This window comes from Pollachius pollachius, assembly GCF_949987615.1.
Source record: "Pollachius pollachius genome assembly, chromosome: 3".
Lineage (NCBI taxonomy): Eukaryota > Metazoa > Chordata > Actinopteri > Gadiformes > Gadidae > Pollachius > Pollachius pollachius.
The window spans coordinates 35,171,255-35,193,110 of NC_136936.1; the positions used below are offsets into that span (position 1 = coordinate 35,171,255).

Here is a 21,856-nt window from a genome sequence, read left to right on the forward strand (position 1 = left end):
GTTGAATCTGAACTGTTCATTTTCTTTTCAATTTGAGGGCAAGGCAGAATTCATTCCTCTCCTCGACGCCCATTATAGGCAGGCGTCTGTCATTTCAAACACAACTCTAATTAGTTGACAAACTTCTGAGAATTCCCTGTGGACTCCTTTTGTTTGGATCAGGGAATCATTCAATCAGCGTTTTGCTGCTGCTTTGTCATCATTGTCATTGGTTTGCTTTTCAATCCATTCAGAATGGGTAGAAATCCATCATACAGATTATTGCGCAATGATGACGATGAAGGCAGACTTGCGCTCAGCGGTTCTGCAGCAACAAAGGATGTTGCCGGTAACTCCCTAATGGGAACACAATGATCCCCAAAAGAAAGCATTTCTCTGCAGCAGGATGTGATTCTGGAATGATTTGTGTAATCAGAAGGCGGCCTCTGCGCCTTTGTCTGTGTATGTTTGCATTGCTGAGGTATTAGCCTCGATTAGCAGGTAATCCATTGTTTCCCGTAAGCCAACACTTAGCCATTAATATCTGTCTACTCTGCTTGATTAGCAAATATGGCGAGAGTGCCTTGACATACAAGCAGTCATTTATAGTCAGTAGATGTATCCTTGCCACGTAAAATCATTATTCTTTTATAATCTGTGTGAGGGACCGAACCAAGGGCAACCTAGTCACTTGTAGCTTCCAGAAATAACAGGGTTTTAGTCACCCAAAGTCCATGGATCTAGCAGTCTCGATTGAAAGATTAACTCAAAAGATAGACTGGGTAATTTAATGAAATGCTTTGGCACAAATGACAATTGGTTCACCTCAGGTCACCATGCACTTAAACGTAAATACATAAAACATAAAAAGAGATCTCATAAATCCTCATTATTGTTCTTTGGTCTAGCTGGCCTTAATTAGGAGGGTGTTCATTTTAATAGACATGGACATGAGAATAAAAGTTCTCCAAAATCTTAATAGGGTAAGGTAGTTCAAGCTTAGAATGTAAGAATAATAATTTCACATCATTGTAACTGCAAACCATCACAAAGCCCCAACGGGAACACCATGCTGCGGTGTGAGGTCAGTGTCTGCTTGGCAGCATGCTAAAACCAACGTCACACCAACCTGCGGAGCCATGCAGCGGCCTTGTGTTCACCTTCTGGCCCTCTTCCTCTGCCTTCCTACCGCCCGCTCAAGTGTGACCGCCACAGTGGTGAGACCTCGAGCGCTGTCATCCAAATCCGCCATCACTCCTCATACAAACTCTCCAGCTGTCACCACCCAGGGAACTCCCCCACCACCCCCACTGCCCTCCATTCACACACGTTGGGGACAACCTTTGTGTATGCACTCATTCTTACTTGTAGCCAAGAGTTTGATTTCCCTCGACGGATAACCCCAATGGCCCAAAGTGCTGCCCCTGTTTAGCTGTTTTTTTCTACCCCATTTTATTGGCTATTTTATGTCATGAAGCTGGAAAACACTGTGTCCCTGCACTATATGTCACAATATATCGGCATTGTGGCCCAACCTGTCCGCCTGCTAGCCCAAAATGTAGATGATTACAATTTACAGTTTCTCTACACCCACTAAAAGCTGAGGAGTGTGTGTGGGGGTCGGGACAGTGTCAGGGGCAGACACAGGGGGACGAACACCATTCCTCATCAACCACGTTGGAGCAATTTGATTAGAGGTCGGATCTGTTCTCGGAGAGGAGTTGGTTGTAAACAGGGTGGCTGGAATTGCGTCGCTGCCAGTTGGACAACCCCAAGAACAAGATGGGTCATTGGCAGGAGGTTAGGAGATTTGAAAGGAAGACTAAAAACATGGTACAGGAAGATGAGCTGGAGAATTGCAATTTGTCTGCTGTATCCGTGCAAACACACTCAAAGAAATCAATCAACCCCGGGTTCCTCTTTCCTTTCTTTATCTGAATTGAATTAGCTCTCCGATATGACAGGGAAGTTATTATGACCTCCCTGCCAAGTGAACAGCGTGCTAATTGATTCAGACATTAGATAAACAAACCCACAATACACTCAAGGATTCATATTTCTTCTTCACTCCACTATTAGTTTGATTGTTAAAGGTTGTGTGGGAAGGTTTTCGGGAAACGTCTCTTTTTTTTAACATGTTATTGTCCTTGTTGTTGTGTTTTGTTTCAGATAAATCATGGATGCACACTCCGGAGGCTCTGGCCAAGCATTACATCCCCTACAACGCCAAGGTGTGTACTGCAACTCATTACTCATTACATCTCATTACAAAGGGTCTGCATCAGGGGGGGTGCATGTGCCGCTGAAGGCCCCTCTCCGGACATGCGTCCCTAAAAAGTATTTGACCACCTGAGCTTCTACCCCTGATAAATTGGTCATATTGATCAAATATGAAATTGTGCGAACTATACATTGTCTGCAACTTTAAACAAAGGGATGGTTGATGTGGTCTTGTGCCCTCCCCCCTCCCTCCTCCCTCCCGCCTTTGTTATCCCCCCCCACCCAAGTAATTTATTCTGTGCATGACATTGGTCTGAATGGTTCAACGAGTTCACTGATTGAATAGTTCTCACCCACCACATGCTCCCTAAAGATCCAGACGACTGCTTGGGGTTGTTTTGCCATGAAAATATAATTAGAAAACAGCACTAAAATACACAAGAGCTGCGTTTCTTATTTTATAAGCCTCTCTTTTTGTTTGGCTTGGATTGCTCGTTGCCGTGGTCCTGCGTTCTGTGACCCTCCATTACGGCAGTACATAGGTAGAGGGCCAGTGCCGCTGAGATGGAGATGGCATCTGTGACAGCCAGCCTGTCGCTTGGAGCCCTGGTGAGGGGTGGGCTCAGGGAACCTAAACGCTAGAACAGGTGCACGGCCTTACGGTAAACCGACTATCAGCGCAATTGCCTTAATCTCCTATCGCATGCAGTCTGCTGTCTATGTTTGAGTTCCTTTGTTTTTGTTTTGTTTCTCATGCTCCAACGAAGCGTAGATTCGGGTTATCGAACTCGATGTTGACAGTGAGGATTTGCATTTTTTTGTTGCTACACACTTCAGAGGCGCATCTGTGATATCTGGGCCTGTCAATTGTAACAACCCCCGCCAAGACCGCCTTTGCCCTAGTGTGAGCACCTCTGTGAATATCATCTCCAATACTGGATGTTTTTGTTTCGACAGGCATGGGGGGGAAAAAGTACCTTCCAGAAAAGGGAAGCTAAACTCAGCTGTAAGTGCGATCGACTCGTCTTGGTACAAAACAACCGATACAGTTAGTGTTCTTCAACAGCGACCAGAGACTTATTTGTAAAAAAAAGTTGAATCTCGTCTGGAAGATCTTTTGTGTCGGACTTGATTTCCCTCTGACTATTCCCACCGGCTGCTCCTCTGTGCGGAGAGAGGAGGAGAAGCTGTCAGCTCATATCCACCACCTCGCACCTCATGTTATTGTCGAGCAGAAGCAGAACTCCGGGAAACGGCCCTAGCTCTGGTGCTGCATTGCCAAACGGCAACGAGCAGGCGAACTGACAATTTCAGTTTTTTCCTCCCTTTTTGGATTTCTTTCTAAATCAAAGCGTTTGTATTTCCTTAGCTCCCCAACTGTTCTGATGAGTTCCAGTCCTTCCTGAATTGGTGCCAATCTGACACATCTTTTGCGGAAGCAGAGAGTTTTGGAGAGGCTCTGAGAGTTTCTTAACTGTGTTCCTGTTACTTTACTTCAGTGGTTTAAAGCGTGTGCTATCGGCCCTCACCTCATTACCCTAACCCTTGGCTCCACCCGAACTTAGCGGCCCCGCGTCTAATGAGCACTCTGTCAACTTGTCCCAGTTGTCTGGAAAGCGCTGGCTTAATAATCAATAGAAGGTGTGTCCGATGGCGCCGTCTTTAAAAAGCAAACATAAAACACAGAGCTTCAGTTGTCAGCGGCGAGCGCTTGCGTTGAATCGCTTGTGTCCCTCATACTCCATCCCATCCGTCTTTGTACATTGATTGTTTTCTATGTACAAAGAATCGGTTTGTCACGTTCCCTGTGGCGCACATACGACGGCAAGCCGGTGCTGATGGAGGCTCCACGCCGTATTTTGAGTTGATGCCTGGGGTTTAGTCTTTCAAACTCTCCAGAGATCCATCTTGTTTTTCTCTGTGCTGATAGAGAGAGAGCGGGCAATGTCTTTTTTTAAGGTGGAATGGGTGAAACCATCACCATATGGACATCATGGAAGAGGGGGGGGCTGACCCCTTGTTTCGGGTCACTGGAGCTGATGATGGATGAGGCTCCTGGGCATGGCTAGCCTGCTGAGACCTGACCCCCCCCCCCCCCCCCTCTTTGGGATAGAAGACTGTAGTTGTCAGGGACAAGTTGTTGCTCTGCTGGGTCTCAGCCATCCGTCACTGTCAGGGAGTTATTCTTAGAGGTGTCCTTAAGTCCTAATGGAGATCGTTTGTTGCCAGGCGTGTACTTGTTTTGACAGCTCGGTTAATGTTCGAAAAAATAAGGTATTGTACAATATCAGGGTGTTGATGATACTATTCGTAAAGGAAAATCACACGACTAAAAATGTTTCTGTTCTATATTAAATACTTGCAGCTTCCACCCATGTTCCTCATGGGCAACTGAGGATGTTGCCCATGGTTTCTTGTCACTGAATATCATTTGAAGTGAGCCTTTAAAGATATTCTTGGTTTGAACAGTATTTGTATTATAAACTAAGTCCAGTTTGACGGTTCAGTGACTTGCATATAGTGCTGTTTCAAGTTAAAGTAACGAGAATCAGTTAAGTTAGTGAGACGAAATGCAGTCATCATCCATGAAAGCTATTTGTTATTATTCTTGTTGATTTAATATTGTTATGGCAAAAAAATCATCCTTGGTTTTACAATAGACTTCGTGGGAAACAACCATGGAGAACACAGTTTGCTGTGGGCTCATCTTTCTGGTGGAGAAGGGGAAAGAATGGCCTTTGTCCACCATGAGGGTGCCCAGTGTCGGTTTATTTGCCAGGTTATTTGCCAACAACCCCCTCAAAAACGGCCAAACAACAGCAGTCTCAAAACCTTACAGAGCCAATGTCTGAGTGGAACTATTATGATAGGGTTCAGCCAGCTGTGGAGCCATTTCCCCATCTCTCTCCCCCATGCTCAGGCCTTAGGGTTAATAGCACCATCTGTTGGTAGACTGCTGTAGTGACGCTTGAGCAATGCGATTTAGATTAGATTACTCTTTTTTTTTTTTGTCATTGACGCAGTACAAGTACAATACTGAACAAAATGCTGTATGCATCGAACCAGGACGTGCAAGGCAGCATAAACCACACTCCTTCTATTGCAGAAAGGGGAGTGCTAGTATGGTCAAATGAGTGATTAAGTCAGGGTAAATGGTAAGTGAGTGAATATAACCTAGTGCTTGTGACTGGGTCAGTTTGGTTAATGTTTCTGTCCCAAAAAGCATGTGTTGTTTTCCAAAAAGCCATGTGCATCTTTGCACATGGTGTGTGATGATTGCTATTTACTACAATGTGATTTTTGATTCAGATGTGGGTTGCTCTAAAGTGCAGACATAAAACAATGGATGGTTGCATTGTCACCTTGGCTGGTATAAAAAAAAGAAGATAAGTGGATGCGGTGAGACAGGTCTCTCAATCCCTGTCTGCCTTTGGGGCTCTTCAAGATACGGTGGCAGGATGCGATTGAGATTGTCCCTCAACTCAAGTGCTACTCTTGAGCAAAACACAAACGGCGATATCATATTCAGCTGCCTTTACCGAAGTTGAAGAACCAGTCAGACACACAACCAAGGGATAAGTTGTGAAAACATCAGGCCCGTTTTGGGGTATTATTCCTTATTCCACATGCACTTAAATAACGCCATTCATCTTCTTTTCCTGTGACAGTTTCTGGGAAACACAGAGGTTGAGGCGCCCAAAGGCACGGAAGTTGTGAAGGATGCGGTGAGAAAGCTGAAGGTAAGATTTGCCAAGCCCCTGTCGGCTGTCTGTCCAGCCTGGGTTTGAGTCGCAAAGCGGTTCCACAGCAGCAAGAACACAAACTGCTCCACAATACCTGGCTTGGCACGCATGAAACACCTGCTCGGATACGTACGCTTCCTCAATGCCAAACAGTGTTGGCTAAGTCACTGGTTTGGTGGATCATGCGACACCATCTGCCCACTGACACTGAGAAGAATACATGTTTAACCGACCAAAGTGTTCCTTACTAATAGACCGATATACTCACTTTGGATAAAGGTGTCTGCCTAATGAGCTGATGATGGAAGGTGTTCAGATATACAGAGAGCAGGCTACTCTTCAAAAAGGAACAAAACTGTGGAGGGTGGCTTTGTTCAGACCTACTGCAAAGGACATTTGAGTCGTTCTAAGAAAGGTACAAAAATGTGTGTGGGTCCAGAGGGTTTACTGCAGTGCATTACCAAACATAAGTTATTATGTACTCTGTGTGTACACTATTTTCCTACATGACTATATATATATATATATATATATATACTGTGAAAATATATTCCTAAGGCAGCAGTGTTTTTGTTGGAAGTTTACCAGGGCAGGAGTAGTCACATCACATCAAGTATAAAGCTGACTGTATTCTGGAAAGCTGCCTTTGAAGACCTTTTTCTCACTGGGCTTTGAGTTTACTTTTTACATTTTCACATTTCACTGTTGTGTAGGATTTCAGTATATCTAAAATGTAGCATCAATTAAGAAACCCTTTTATTAACCGTGACCAGGTAATGGAGCAGTAAAAGTTTAGTTTTTGCTGTCTGATAATAATATACTATTATCTGGTTCAGGCATCTCAAAACCTCAGTGCTGTACTTTAGAGGGGTCTTCTTTTTACATTAGAGTGATAAGGACCCGGTTCAATTATTTTAACAGCATTTCCAAAATTGGCAATTCCAAGGCAACACTTTAAAGAAGCCCAGAGTATTAGTGTCAATTTTGGCTATTACACCAACCTCAGCGTTTAATTAACCAAACTAGATCAGCGATCCTCTTGCAAAATATTTGAAAAGCTTCTGCTTCTTCAACCTGTACGGATGGAAACGCAGTGGTATTCAGAATCAGTAACCCAAGATCATTTGAATTATTATTAGAATGAGACTATGAGAGATTTGTGACAACTTTGACTTTAGACACTCGTTTCTCAATTACTATTGAGTTTAGTAGATGGATTTATTCAAAGCATCTTACATTGATTTCGGATACATTTGATTTAGTAGCAAGAAGGGACGTCTTGATCTTAGATGCCTACAGGTAGACTGCAGACAATTAAGGTTTATCCTAGTACCTTTTGGCTAAGAGTCAAACACTAGCTCAACATCATGTCTTCTATCAACTCCCATGGTTCTGACCTTGGTAAGATTGTATTTATTATATTATTTATATTATGTTTGAGTAAAGGTTGGATGCCTGTGTGTTTTATTTTATTTTTTGATAATCACGATTTCCACTCTAGAGGTTTTCCATTGGCGAGAAATGCAATCCTGATGTCCTTCAAGTGTGCGTCCCTGACGACATCTGTGATCGATTACTGCTTGATAGATTACCGGCGAACGGAGGCCATTAATAACTCAAACAAAACTTTCTCTATGTTCGTTTTTCTCTTGATTTGATTGCTCCTGGCAATATTACTTGTTAATATTACGTTTTGTCCCTAAAATATTTGATGGGGAAGTGATGGACTCGGGCACAAACTTAAACACCCAATTTTTGTTTTCTGTCCAAGGAAGTGTTTAGCTATGACTGGGTATGTTGAAAATTTCATCAACCGTGTTAAAATCTAACCCTTAAAATCAATCCTATCGAATAAGTAATCTCGCTGCAAGCTCTTTCCTTATTGGATGTCAAATCTGATGCATGTTCTATCCAGGCACAGCCCATGCCCATAAACATAATGTATTCCCCTATAAATTTAGTCGTTTTGAGTCCATTTCACATTGAATGTTTATGAGTTTACCTTTCCTTTGTAGCCTTGGCCACAAACGCAGTCATTTGTCAATCAAAGGTGTTTTCTAATGTCAATCAAATGCATTGCCGAAAACTTGACGTCAACACTTTTTCCCTCTTTCACGCAGCACTATACCCAGGTTTCTGTACACAATGTGCCCTTTGTGGCTTTGTCAATGTCAATGGGTATCATTGCTTGTGTTATGTAGTAACGGTGAAAGCCTAAACTGAAGGTCAATGTTAAATGTCTACCGTCTTCCTTCAACAGTTTCAAAGGCACATCAAGAAGTCAGAGGGACAGAAGATTCCTAAAGTGGAATTACAGATCTCCATTTATGGAGTGAAGATACTCGACCCCAAGACAAAAGTAAATTATATCTCGCTTTCTTTCTGTATGCCTGTGTCTCTCCTTCTGTCTCTGTGTCTTTCCCTCTGTCTTCATATTTCTCTTACCCAGTCTCTTACTCTCTCTCTCTCCCACTTACTCACTCACTTAGTACCTTTCTCACACATTTTACAAGACTTCCTTCATTTAAATTTGAAATATGTCATAGCCGTGTCTTAACGTTACTTATTTATTGGTATCAGGACGTGCAGTATAACTGCCAGTTGCACAGGATATCCTTCTGTGCGGACGACAAGACGGACAAAAGGATATTCACGTTCATCTGCAAGGACTCTGAGTCCAACAAGCACTTGTGCTATGTGTTTGACAGCGAGAAATGTGTAGGTATCTCATCTTTCAACTGCTTTCTTATCTCATGTTGGAGTAAAAATAAATAATTGTCAAAAGCACCAATGTTAATTAAATATATACATTTGTCTATAACCTATGGTTATCAAGTGGATAACTTAAATATTCATTATACTTTTTGAAATTCTGCTTTTTTCTACTTTTAATACATACTGGGAAGTTTATCTGCCTCAAGAAAAACAAATATTGTTTTAGATATCCGCTTCTCCACTAGGGCATTTTGTTCAGTATGTGTATTCTTTCCCAGGCAGAAGAGATAACTCTCACCATCGGCCAGGCCTTCGACCTGGCCTACAAGAAGTTCCTGGAGTCTGGCGGAAAAGACGTGGAAACACGGAAACAGATCGGAACCCTGCAGAAGAGGGTATGTTGCAAAGCGTCGAGTAAAACTGACCCTTTTCATCCACATTACACAAGTTAACTATCCCTGCATCGCGTGGAGGGACCCCCTCCACGCTGTCTGATGTTGTTGACCTTATTTTTAACGGTTATTTGAATAATTCAGCAAGATAAATTCTTCTTTCCAAAACACAGCAGCCATAAATGAATAATTTCTACCGTTTCTCACCTTGGCTGTGTTCAGTCTGTGAGTACAAGGTTGCAGTACCAGTGAGAGGCTAAAACCTTTAAAGTATGTTTTAGTGAGTGTGTTAAGGAGCATTTTGATTGTGTTCTGCAGATTCAAGAGCTGGAATCTGAGAACTCTGAGCTGAAGAAACAACTGCTAGACCTTGAGGACCAGCTGATGATCGCTCACGTACCTCCAGTAAGCCGTCAGCGCTTTAGATCTCCACACCGCCTACACATAGAGATAAAACTCTAACAAAAAAGTACAAATTAAAGAGAAATGGGAACAAATGTCTGAAGTATTTCAACTTGGCTGCCACAATGAAGGGATGGACGAGGACAAGGGGTCATGGTCAAAGCCTGGTGTAGCTCATTGAAGCTATGGCGTTTCTGACTTTGAGGTAGTTCAAACTTTGACCATTTTGATGACTTTAAGCATTACATTAATATACTTTTTGACACAGGTGTGTAGTGGATACATTAGTCTGTGATATGTTATGGTTTGACATTTTCAGACTTTCAGACCTTTATCACAGAGACCTGAAAACAGGTGCAGTTCATTAAAGGAGACATATTATGGTGTTTTCCCAACAAGTAAACATAGTATTTGAGTTCTAGGAAACATGTTTTTGAAGCTGTTTGCTGGAAATAGCTTTTAGGAAAAAAATCTTGCCTACCTGGAGCTCTATATCTATATCATATAATATAATAATAATAATACGATTATATATAGGTATTTATATAATATTATATCTATTATCACGGCCAAAAGCTATGTGCGCCTCGGATGATATTATGAATCATAAAGACTGCGTCTGACGTCTCTGGCACTTCCACATCAAGTAAAGACTCGTAGTGGGGAATATCTCGGCCATGGTTGAGAGGATTTTGGGGAAAGGAACGCAGTTCAGCTCCCAGAGTACACCGCTGGACCGCCGCCAAAGCTTCGGCGGCGGCCGGACGGCTTCGGCGGCAGCTTCGGCGGCAGTCCAGCAGCTCAGCTCCGGGACTACAATCCCTTTCTCCTCCATGTCTCCTCCGCCGGACTGCTGCCGAAGCTTCGGCGGCAGTCCGGCAGAGAAAGGGATTGTACTCCCGGAGCTTAGCTGTGCAGGGCTGCCGCCGAGTTCCTTCCGCCGGAGCTGCTCGTCCGCTGCTTAGCTATGCTCTGATTGGAGGGGAGTAGGGAAGTGGGAGGTAATATTCTGTGCCCCCTTCCCACGTAGGAGGGGTCGCCGAAACTGACTCGCTCGTTTGGTAACTGTAGGCGGGGTACTTTCAGAAATGCATATCTCACTCAAAAAATGATGTGCAGACTTTTATCAAAGTTTGTATGCGTGTGGGAGCACCGGAGACCCAAAACAAAACAACCCAAGTCCCAGGAAAAGTGTTGTTTTCATAATATGTCCCCTTTAAGTTAACCAGGGCTCTGTTGGTGTGCCCAAATGAAATATCCTGAGATACACCTGTGTTCACCCCTACTAATTCACCAATGGATTTAGGCTACAGCTCCGTGATAAAGGCCTATTCATTGTATGCTTTGTTTTTTACCTTTCACTGACTCATCCCCAAAGTGGCAGTGATTTTCTCAATTGCCGAATAAAAATAAAACATTAACCTTGTTAAATTTCCAGAAAAAGTTTCCAAAAGTTTCAGTGCCGAGATATGTTTTAACAGGTTTGGTATGGTATGTTGCACATGAAATATTCATATATCTCTCCATCTGTTTTCCAAACGTGTTGCTACTATTGGTGCGTGACGGTTGACCCACTAACTCTGTGGTTGTCTCTCTCTCTCTCCTCAAACCTGTCTGTCTGTGATCCTTCCTCAGCTGCTGCACATTAACTCCTCTAACGAGGCCTATATGCTCCAGAGGCCCTCCTCTCTCTTCTGGTGTCAAAACTTCCAGTCGCTTTCCTGCCTGGAGATCTCCTCCATCACGCTCACCCCCATGAGCTCGCCCGAGTCCAACTTCTCCACGGGCCTACTAACTCCTCCCCCCTCCAAACCCGCCCTGCCGCCTGCTAAGAGCACCGAGGGCTTCAGCATCCCGCGACCTCGCGTAAAGCTCTCCTCTTTCCTACTTCACTGCGTTCCTCCTCCTCCTCTCCTCTTTTACTCTATTCTCATCGCCTCCTTTCCAATGATCTCCCTTACACCTGCTTAATACCTCCTCTTTTCTAGTTTTCCTCCCCCACACTCCTCCTTTTGATTTGTCCTTCTTTTTCCTCCTTTTGTCATCTACTGTTTCCTTCCTTCCTACTTCTCCTCTCACCTCCTCCTGTCATATCCTCCTTCATCTTCCACTCCTCTTTTCTGCCTCCCCCTTTATTCTTCCTCATTCCACCTCACCTCCGTCCTCATTTATTTCCTCTGGTCTCGTTCCACCTCTCCTCCCCTCTTTGGTCCCTCCTCCTCTCATCGTTCCTCCAAGCTTGGGGGGAGAGAGAGCTTCAGGGACCCCCTGCTGTGCCCTCGTCTCCAGCCTTTCCTTTTATTTATTATTCTATTCATCCCTCCTTGAGATCCGCACGGATCGACTAGCATTACGTTCTCCGCCCCACCAGGAACCCACACGTACACGTCCTGCGCGCATAAATAACGTACCGCATTCAGCACTTAAATCCTCCCCCCGCTGGCTCTCATCACCTGACCTGACCCGTTTCTCCACACGTTACGCAGGCAGGAAGTGGCTCCATGAAGCCCCTGTCGACGGATGTCTTCGACATGGTTCCCTTCTCCCCCGTGACGCCTCTGGTCCCCCTGCCGCCCAGCAACGGATGCCCGCCCCCACCCCCTGCAACACTACCACCGGATTATAGTAAGGATATCCTAGCACCTAGATATGAGTCAGGGTCTAGTAGCACCACCTAGATATGAGTCAGGGTCTAGTACCACCACCTAGATATGAGTCAGGATCTAGTGACACCATCTAGATATGAGTCAGGGTCTAGCAGCACCACCTAGATATGAGTCAGGATTTAGTTACACCTCTTAGAAAAGTGTCAAGATCTGGTAGCCGAGTATGGATCTAGTAACACAACCTAGATATTAGTAAGGATTTAGGAATACCCTTTAGACATGTAACTAGATATATCTTAAACTCTGATCAGATATAAGTATGATACTAACAATACCACCTGATAAAAGTATGATTCTAGTAATACCTTGATTTAAGTATTTGTTTTTATGATACACTCAGGTATACATATCGGATAAAACCTCCATAGGTACGATTCCAATACGACCAGCAGCCGTGACAGCACTAGTCTTAGTGCCACTGATGAACAATATGATTCCTATTCCAACATGCTGGGTATTGTACTATTGCCGGAGATGTGTTTTGGTTTCATAACAATCTTATTGAACTTCCCTCAGTACTTCAGACTACATTTAATTTGTCAAACATTTTAATAAATGGCAAAGGGTTGTGGTTGTGTACACATTAAAAACTGTTTAGATAATTTATGAATTATTGTGAAACCATAAATCCTGGATTCTATTTAACCGCAATCAGTAGTCCCCCAGTTAAAATGTGATGCATCTTATACAACTCACAAAACGTAACATTCATGTTGGCCTGTCATGTATTGATATAATGTCCTCTGTATATTTTATGTTCCATAAATATTTTTGTCATGCTATCTCTGTGCCTCAAGAGAGCCTGCAAAACGTGCATGTGTGTTTGTGTGTGTGTGTGATTTCTCTCCAGGGAAGGACCTGTTTGGCGCGGAGCCTTTCGATCCCTTTACCTGTGGCTCTGCTGATTTCCCCCCGGATATTCAGTCCAAGCTGGACGAGATGCAGGTGAGCAGAATGAATGTGTTCTCGAGGCTCCTGCCCATATCATGTCAGTGTGAAACTGTCTGGGGAAATGGACATCTGTTTTAGCAGACAGTTTTTCGGTTGACCTTTTTTCTCCTCAAGCTGTCACAGTACATCAAACTGTGTATGCCCTTACAAAATGGGTTTTAAAAGTGATTTTTCATTGAGAATGTCGATGAAAATGTATAAAACAGTTACATGCAATGAATACATAGGCAATTCTGAGCCATTGAAATCTATGGAGTTGTCCTGAGTTGAACAGCATATTACTGCCAGTAGGTGGCATGATTTCACAAGTACTTTAATAATATTTTTCATATTATCACTATCTAATTCCCACTGGTCAATTTTGTCCTCTACTTTTTCACATTTTTCGCCACAGCGACAGAGATGGTTGGTATTCTTTTACTGTCTTCTTAAACGCAACCCAACCTATATATATATATATATATATATATATATATATATATATATATATATATATATATATGTGTGTGTGTATCTGTGTGTGTACTAGTTTGGTACTGCATGTTTTCTGTGGTCCTGCTGGTACGTGTACCGTCTGTATTCATTATTTTATTAATTTCATTTTGCTTTATTTTTGTGGTGATTCTATGATTCTATTTTTTTCTTCTGAAGGCATTTAATACTTTTCTTGTTTGCCTTTTGAAAACTTATTGAAAGCCTATTGACTCTTTCTGTTCCAATTAAAGTTAAAAAGGGCTCTCCAAACATACTGGGTAATCAAAGTCACTGGGTATTGATGTGTTTTTTTCCTTTTATTTTGGAGTATGGTTGTGCTGTGGATTCCAGGACTGATTACTCAGCTCTGCTCTCCCTGCCTATCTTTCAGGAGGGGTTCAAAATGGGACTAACACTAGAGGGCGCTGTGTTTTCTCTGGACCCACTGGATAGCCGTTGCTGATGAAGCCACGAAGGAAGATACTTGTCGTTATTCCCATCATTTTAAACTCATTTGTACGAAGAAGAAGAAGACGAAGAAGTGCCAAATCCTTTCAACACCGTCCAGTCAAGATGTCACACTTTTTCTGTCTTGGAGTTTCTATGTATTTGCATTACTAGATTTGGGTTTTTCCGATATTTCAAGGAAGTTTCCGATATGTTATAGAAATATTTTTGTAAAGAAACGCGTGTGGGATGAGAAGTTTTGAGGACCCCTTGCGTACACACAGACGATGCAGGTTGTAAATAAAAAGAGTATATCTCATTTTAATAAGGTACAAGTTCTGTGTAGACTCTCCCATTGGATATAAATGTGCAGCAGCGTTTTTGGTTTTGCATTGACACGTTCCTGTTTGTATGCCCGAGACATTCATTTAAGACAAGTAAATGTAGTCGGTCTCTGTGACATGTATGATGCCAAATGTTCCGCTTGTCATTGTTTATACACGACTTGCACCTTTTGTTTTTGTACTTTTTACACCAGTTGTACTTCAATGTAACACGATAAATTGACAATTCTTGTCAATTTATCGTTCGTATAATTTCACTAAGTTTCAATCAGTAGTAAAAAATAATGTTTTTAATGTTTTTTATGTTTTGATGTCCTTTTAACCCACTACATTGCCATTCCAGTATTTTATTTCATGGTTTATCATTAACTCACTAACTTTGTTGTAAGCATCATCTCTTGCACCGGAAAGCACTTTTTAAATACCTTTGTCCATATAGTAGCATACTATTGACATTATTTTACATTTTATGCTGAATGACTTTGTCGTTACGATTATTAAAGAAAGTCTTACCAGATTAGATCGCTTGATTCATACTTCTAATATTGGTATTTCTTTAAGGGTCCAACTTGAACTGAGTTCAATATTTAATTTGATTAACTCTGCCTGCAAGATTAATTCAGCGATGCAACAGGTGTGATATTTGTGATCATCTGCGATCATCGTTGTCCCAACCTGAGAAGGCAGTTCTTGTACTTTGAATCAGACAACTCAGTCCGTGACCAAATAGTATTTTCAAAAAGGAGCATGCAGAGATTTTCAAATATTTTAAGAATTTATTTCTGAGGAAGAAGCGAAGGAATGTCCTCCCCCCCCCCCCCCCACCTCTTTTGCTGGTGAGTTGGAAGGCTCATGAAGGAAATATGATCATGTTCAAAGTATCTTTTTAAGATTCACAAATAAATAGCATTCAACCCAGTCGTACTGCCTCAAACAAAAAGAGGTGCTCCACACAATAACAGAATACATAATACATGCAGGGAGGGGACAAAAAGCTTAGTCACCTTAACTTTAACTACAAAACTAGTTCAGATGCAGAAATGCAACTAATTTCCCTATGCCATCAATACGTCCACAGAAAATATCACCACAATCGGGAAGAAAGAGAAGCTTGTGGATTTACCTATTAAACTTAGATTAATATGACAAAGCGTTGTGGGGATAAACAAGCATTGTTTTTAATTTGTTGCAAAGCAAGCAATACATGAAGCAAACAAGCACTCCACCTTTTATAAAAGGACTTCAAGGGCATATAAAAAGAAACTTAAAAGGGGGGAAATTGACATGCATAAAGGAGAAATCTGGGCAAAGTAATTGAAATGGTAAAGAGGGGTGGGGGGGTATATATATGTTTATGTAAATCACCATTCAGACAACTCCAATTACACCTCTCCATCATCGACAGAAAGGACTTTTATTTGGCAACCCCAATCCCTTCCCGTCTACCTGTGCTGGAATAAAAGTGCACAAGGCTCACTACTACTTACAAAACAGCACCTGTGGGGGGAAAAGTAAGATATACAAGCCATCTCCGCGCATCCCGGTTTCTTGAGACGAGGTAGCTACGACTGAGGAATGAACAGTCTCAATGGATCTTTAATGTTCTATGGTCAGCACAGAGACACAATAAACTGGATACAAAAATGAGGCTTTCGTTATCAAAAACCGTCTCAAGGAGAAATACAGACGTGCTATATTTATTGTCCTTGATTAGCACCAACATTTTCATTTTGTATTCAAAATGTGCTATTAAAAGAAAATAAAATAATACATAAAATCTATCAAACCTATAAGCAGTTCATAGTGGTTGGCAAGAAAATCAATCACTGGCATGGGACGATGTCGTCAAGCCACCAACAGCAGTACAAACTAAAAAGGAAGAAAGCAGTTGGTTTGCAGCTAAACAGTTTTTAGCTCAGTAAACACATGCCATTAGTGGATAACATCTTTTAAACCAAGTAGGATTACAAGGGTGCCTCCTAACTTGGGGGGGAAAAAAAATGAAGTCAAACTTTAAAAAGAAGACAAAGGAATTATTCTGAAAGGTACTAAATTTGTTTTTATGTAAATTTCTCTCAAACATTCATCTGACTTACAATCAAATCATGTTGGATGTAAGGAGGTCTTGCAATTGTTTGAAAGGCACAATAAATATCTTGCCACAGGGCCAGAATAGTCCGCAGTACTGGTATGTACAATGTGGCTGAGCTTCTCAGCTGTCAGTTCAATAGTTTTGGGGGTCCTCCTGGACACCTCCCCCCCTGTTGTTACTCTACAAGAAGCACACGGGCCCGATGTCAATACCGAACTCTTGGTTAGGGCCACCAATGTCCACAGGAGCCACATCCACAATGGGAAGTCTGGCGGTTTTCTGTGTCCTGTATTCAAACACTGTCTTGCCCCAGTTTCCGTTGGCTTGCTGTGAAAAAAGAGAGGAAAAAAGTGTATGAAGATATTTACTCAATTAATTTTAGTAGATACTAAGAGTGAAATCAGGATGTTATTAGTAAGCGGAGAATGGCTATCTGCTCAAAGGTGCCTATGAAATCCAGTAACTTCCAGTAACCAGCAACCTAACCCCTATGGTATCCTGCACTTGTACGAAAGGATATAATACCACAATCACACTTATAAAGAGTCACTTTGAGCAGCCCCATATGATGAAGAGAGTAGAGCGGCAGTTTTTCTCAGTGTTTTAGAGTTCAGTGTGTCCTTGATGAATTACATTTCAGGGCAGGGCCCCTTATAGCCTGGCTCCGCCCGCCTAAGCACTTCCGCTCAATTTTAATTTCCCTTCAGTACTAGGTCTGGGTCTGCAGTATGTTAGTGGGTTTTCTCTGTCCAAATTTTGTGCGTCCAATCAGCGAGCAGAGGGAGTGGCTGAGAACAATGACGTTGAAGTCAGCTCTTGTTGACGGACATCTTCACGCAAGGTATTAATACCCTTAGGTATAAATACCTTAAAAGCGTCTTTGTTTACATTTACCTCGTGCCTTGAATATTCCGAATCATTAGAAACCAATTCTACCTTAAAACAAAGTGGGGGATCTCAGTTCTGTATAACACATAAAAATCTAGACCACTCAATGACTTGACTCGTATACACTAACCAATTAGGCATATGCCTTGTAGTGACCCAGGATTGATTTGGATGGGTCTTTTCTTCATATTCACTTTCCTTATCAACTTACTTGTTATAAAATGTTCAATCCTCATAGGAGATAAATGAAATGAAGAAATGTCAAAGCTTTTTTTTTTTTTCATGTAACTCAGCGGAGTGACTAAGAATGGTGCTCAATTCTCAACAAGGAATAGACACTCTTAAATGTGTGAAAGCCTACCGTGCATTTGTCTTCCACCACGGTGTATCTAAAGCGGTTGTTGCCCTCTGCCTTCAGCTCCAGGTCGTTGGATCCCTTGAGGATCAGGGCCTTCTTCAGGTTGTCGGTCTTGGCATCCTTGTAGGCCACAGAGTTCTTGCAGTGGTAGGTGATGGTCTGGGACGCCTCCTTAGACAGCAGACGGATGAAGGTCATCTGGACCGTGACCGAGTTGGCCGACTGGTCTTTGTTGCCGTAGGTGAACTGGATGGAAAAGAGGGCGTGTTAAGAACATTGTCTTCAGAAATCAGGCTTCAACTTCCATGGAGAAGCTGTAGACGCTTATTTCAAACAGTGATGGAACTTTTTCAAAGTTAAAATCAAAAGTTAAACATTGCTCAACGACATTGAAAATAAGTAACCGTTGAATAATATTGAAACAGATCTCTATGATGAAATAATCAAAACGATACATTTTAAATTGTTGTCGTTTGAAGACGAAAATAAATATTTTAACCAAAGATAAAAATCAGCGATGGCCTCTTGCTCAAGGATGCAGAAATCTACACTGTGGAAATTAAGGTCAAAACCTCAGTACCTCTATGGCCGGAAGTCGTACACCCTAACCATTTTGAAACAACTTCATAAAGGTACTTACTTGTGATCCTCTGTTCATGTCGGCTCCGAACCACACAGGCTTGTTCCTGGCAGTGTTCCACCATGACTTGCGGGGGATGTTGGCGGGGTTGGCTGCGATGCAGGTCTCTCCGGTCTCCATGTTGCAGTGCACCATGATGGCGTCCTCAGCGCTGCCCTGGTTAGGATCCACCCAGAACTCTCCTAAATAAGTAATGAGAAAGAAATGTGTGTTTATGAACACACAGTGTATAGGATTTCAAACAAGATGGATCTGAAAGCAATATAATGCCAGAAATGTTTGTTCCCTATCGCAGGAACTGAAATCTATAACTTGTTGAACTTGATTGATATCTGAAGGGTGAAAGCTGCGCTATTTAGTCATTTAGCAGATGCTTTAATCCAAAGCGAGTGCATATATTGGTTAGACGCCCCTTGCCCCTGTAACAGTAACCTATTTATGTCACCTTTAACTCACTCCAGAAGCATTAGATGCAGTGAATATGCCGTCAGCTTGATATAACAGCAAATAATGCTGTTATATCAAGCTGACGGCTTGATATAACACGGCTCGGCTAGTTTGTTCATCAAATTCCCAATACACTGTGTGATGCTACACATCATTCTCTCAGTGCAACTGTCCACATAGCAGGCAAAGATGCCATTCAAATGTGATACAGTATTATTCACAAAATAAAACAAATGACAAAAGTATCCTACTTTTGTAAGGTACTAGGGTTAGGTATCCCATGAGGTCACCCACCCATGACAATAATAATAATAATAATAATAATAATAATAATAATAATAATAATAATAATAATAATAATAATAATAATTCATTGAATTTATATAGCACTTTTATTTTCTGGAAACTCAAAGTGCTTACAGTGAAGGGGGGAGACTAACCACCCTCACTAACCACCACCAGTGTGTAGCACCCACTTCGGTGACGCACGGCAGCCAATCAGCGCCAGAACGCTCAACACACACCAGCTTGAGGTGGAGAGTGAGGGAATTATTGAATAAGCCAATTATACAGGGGGATGATTAGGGGGCCAGATTGAATGAGCCTGGTTGGGCAGTTTTAGCCAGGACACCGGGGAATCCCCTGCTCTATGCAATAAGTGTCCCGGGATCTTATAGGACCTCAGTGAGTCAGGACCTCGGTTGTACGTCTCCTCCGAAGGACGGCACCATCCAAAGCACAGTGTCCCCGTCACTGCACTGGGGCATTGGGGATGGATGTTTTTGGCCTCCCTTAAGTCAGCGGATTACAGGTCCACCAAGACTCACCGCTCTTCTTGGCAGGGTAGCACTGTTTCAGATCTTCACAGGTCCTGGCCGGGTGCTTCTTGCTGCCATCGGGGCTCTTCATGCTCTTGATCTGGCTGCTGAGAGCCTTCAGTGTAGCCTGTACCCCGGGGTCGACCGGCACGATGGCGGACCCGTTGCTGACGGGCATGGCCTCGTCCTCGCTGAACTCGGGCGGAGGGGGGCCAGACTCGGGGTCGTAGTGATCTCCGAACATGTCTTCCATAGCGGCAGTGGGGGGTCCAGGTGGGCCAGGGAGTCCCGGTGGGCCATCTTCTCCCGGTGGTCCCTGTTATTCGAGAGAGGCAGTTGAAAAAAGTATTTTCCATTTCAGACTTTTGTTTGACTTTTTGACGGGGGAAAATGGAGGGAACATTTTAATATATCTTTGGTCACTTTGGCCTCACCTCAGGTCCGATCTCTCCACTGATTCCACGTGTTCCCGGTGGTCCCATTGGTCCTGGCTGGCCAAGGTATCCTTCCTTTCCTGGTGGCCCAATGGGTCCGGGAGGTCCCTGTAAACACGCAACAAAAAGGTTTCTATACAGGTATAGTTCTGTGTCTTCTGAACGTCTGTATTTGGTATCAAATCTTTGAAACCGTTTTAAATGTACAAAGTTGAATTTACCCTTTGGCCACTTGGTCCGATGATACCAGTGGTTCCCTGTTCACCAGTTGTACCCTATACCCCGGTGGGGGGAAGATTGCAATTAAAGACTACAACAACACAGACATATTTCTGTGAGATTATTATGGCTATAGGGTAGGGCTGGATAATGAGATGTACAGTCAACTTACGGGAGGTCCGGGCAGACCCTGCAAACCAGTGAATCCACGGTGTCCCTTCTGACCTCTCTCTCCATGATCTCCAAGGTCACCCTTATCTCCTCTTGGTCCTTGTGGTCCCTGAGTCATGAAATATTACAAAGCAACAAATTTCATAAAATGTCATATGTAATAATGCAACATCTCTGGGGTTAGTAGCTTGGAACTGGACAGTTGAGTAGCGACTCACCGTCAATCCCCTCTTTCCAGCAGAGCCAGGGGGTCCTACGGGTCCTCTAGAGCCCTGCAAGAGAGTCCAGATATAAGAAATAGAGTCGCTTTATTTGGTTTTCCTGTCTGGCATTTGCCACACAATGATATGACCTATGATGTCTATTCAGCTGTTAGAATCCATGTTTTCAGTACACATCAGTTCTCAAAATGTTTCAGTTAGTGGGAAAAAATTTGAACATTCTAAAATAGTTCTAAAGTAGCATTAAATGGCTGTGTGGTACTAAGGCAGGCTATGTCAGGGTCCGATTAGAGCACTGCAGTTCTTACAGCGTCTCCTCTCCTTCCTGCCCCACCGGTGGCCCCCACAGGACCTGGGGTACCAGGAAGTCCCGAAGATCCCAGAAGTCCCTCAGGACCGGGGTCTCCTCTGGCGCCCTAGAGAGAGAGGAACAAATAATCACAGTGAAATAGACCACAGACCACCACTAAAGGATTTTGAGTGGTTAATGGGATGTTCTCCTACCCTTTGTCCCAAAACACCGTCCTTGCCCGGTGGGCCGTCAGATCCAGCAGGCCCCTGAAGAAAATACAAAAAGACAGAGTTGGTCTACAGTTGTCCCAACACTGTGTTCTTTTTTTGTATAGACATAATGTTAGAATGCAATACCCGAAGTATTCATACCACGTCCTACTAAAACTGAATAAAAAGTCAAAATACTGTTGAGGTATTTAGCAAACACTTTTTATCCAAAGCAACTTCAAGTTCATTCAGATAAAAGGCATTAAGGAGCAGGTTGGGGCCACTCCCTGGGGAATCAAACTCACTGTCTTACATTTCTAATGTCTTGACTAGGATATCATTTTAGCACTTTACAGACTAACTAATATGATTCTTAAGGGTCTAAGCTGGGAGTTAAACTCCCTAGCCAATATACCATCCACCCCATCCCACCACATATCATGGCTACGTACATCAGGACCGGGATCGCCACGGGGTCCATTGAGACCAGGAACACCCAAAGGTCCAGAGGGTCCTTTGTCTCCAGTTGTACCTGCTGCTCCCTGCTTTCCTGGTGGACCCTGCAGAGAAATATCACGCCTTAGATCGGAGCACATGGGAGTCCAACATTCAAATGATATATATAAATTCAAGTAATTTTATCTTCATATTTTGGGCAATGGACACATACACTAAATTAATAAAGCTCATTCAAACCCTCCTCATCACGCTACAGCAGTCAAATATACAATAAA

The 21,856-nt window shown here is 42.8% G+C and overlaps 2 protein-coding genes across 5 annotated transcripts in view; one reads left to right on the top strand and one right to left on the bottom strand.

Moving 5' to 3' along the window:
* Nucleotides 1–14,774, top strand: part of gulp1a (GULP PTB domain containing engulfment adaptor 1a) — a 59,120-nt gene extending 44,346 nt beyond the window's left edge. For 3 of the 4 annotated variants that reach the window (XM_079731334.1, XM_079731335.1, XM_079731336.1), the window contains 9 exons: nt 2,149–2,210; nt 5,868–5,939; nt 8,203–8,301; nt 8,523–8,660; nt 8,936–9,052; nt 9,368–9,454; nt 11,938–12,076; nt 12,968–13,062; nt 13,934–14,774. In XM_079731334.1, coding sequence (XP_079587460.1) covers nt 2,149–2,210; nt 5,868–5,939; nt 8,203–8,301; nt 8,523–8,660; nt 8,936–9,052; nt 9,368–9,454; nt 11,938–12,076; nt 12,968–13,062; nt 13,934–14,005 — 881 coding nt within the window. In that variant the 3' untranslated portion in view covers nt 14,006–14,774. Of the gene's footprint in view, nt 1–2,148; nt 2,211–5,867; nt 5,940–8,202; nt 8,302–8,522; nt 8,661–8,935; nt 9,053–9,367; nt 9,455–11,086; nt 11,318–11,937; nt 12,077–12,967; nt 13,063–13,933 lie in introns of all 4 variants that reach the window. The other variant, XM_079731337.1, reaches the window with a different exon arrangement.
* A 936-nt stretch (nt 14,775–15,710) lies between these two features.
* The window catches only part of col5a2a (collagen, type V, alpha 2a), a 40,837-nt gene continuing 34,691 nt past the window's right edge, over nt 15,711–21,856 (bottom strand). The window contains exons 44-54 of the mRNA XM_079733667.1: nt 21,575–21,682; nt 21,126–21,179; nt 20,930–21,037; nt 20,619–20,672; nt 20,402–20,509; nt 20,232–20,285; nt 20,011–20,118; nt 19,586–19,892; nt 18,312–18,493; nt 17,675–17,917; nt 15,711–16,752 (exon numbers count right to left, since the gene is read on the bottom strand). Of these exons, the coding sequence (XP_079589793.1) occupies nt 16,606–16,752; nt 17,675–17,917; nt 18,312–18,493; nt 19,586–19,892; nt 20,011–20,118; nt 20,232–20,285; nt 20,402–20,509; nt 20,619–20,672; nt 20,930–21,037; nt 21,126–21,179; nt 21,575–21,682 (1,473 nt within the window). The 3' untranslated portion in view covers nt 15,711–16,605. The remainder of the gene's footprint in view (nt 16,753–17,674; nt 17,918–18,311; nt 18,494–19,585; nt 19,893–20,010; nt 20,119–20,231; nt 20,286–20,401; nt 20,510–20,618; nt 20,673–20,929; nt 21,038–21,125; nt 21,180–21,574; nt 21,683–21,856) is intronic.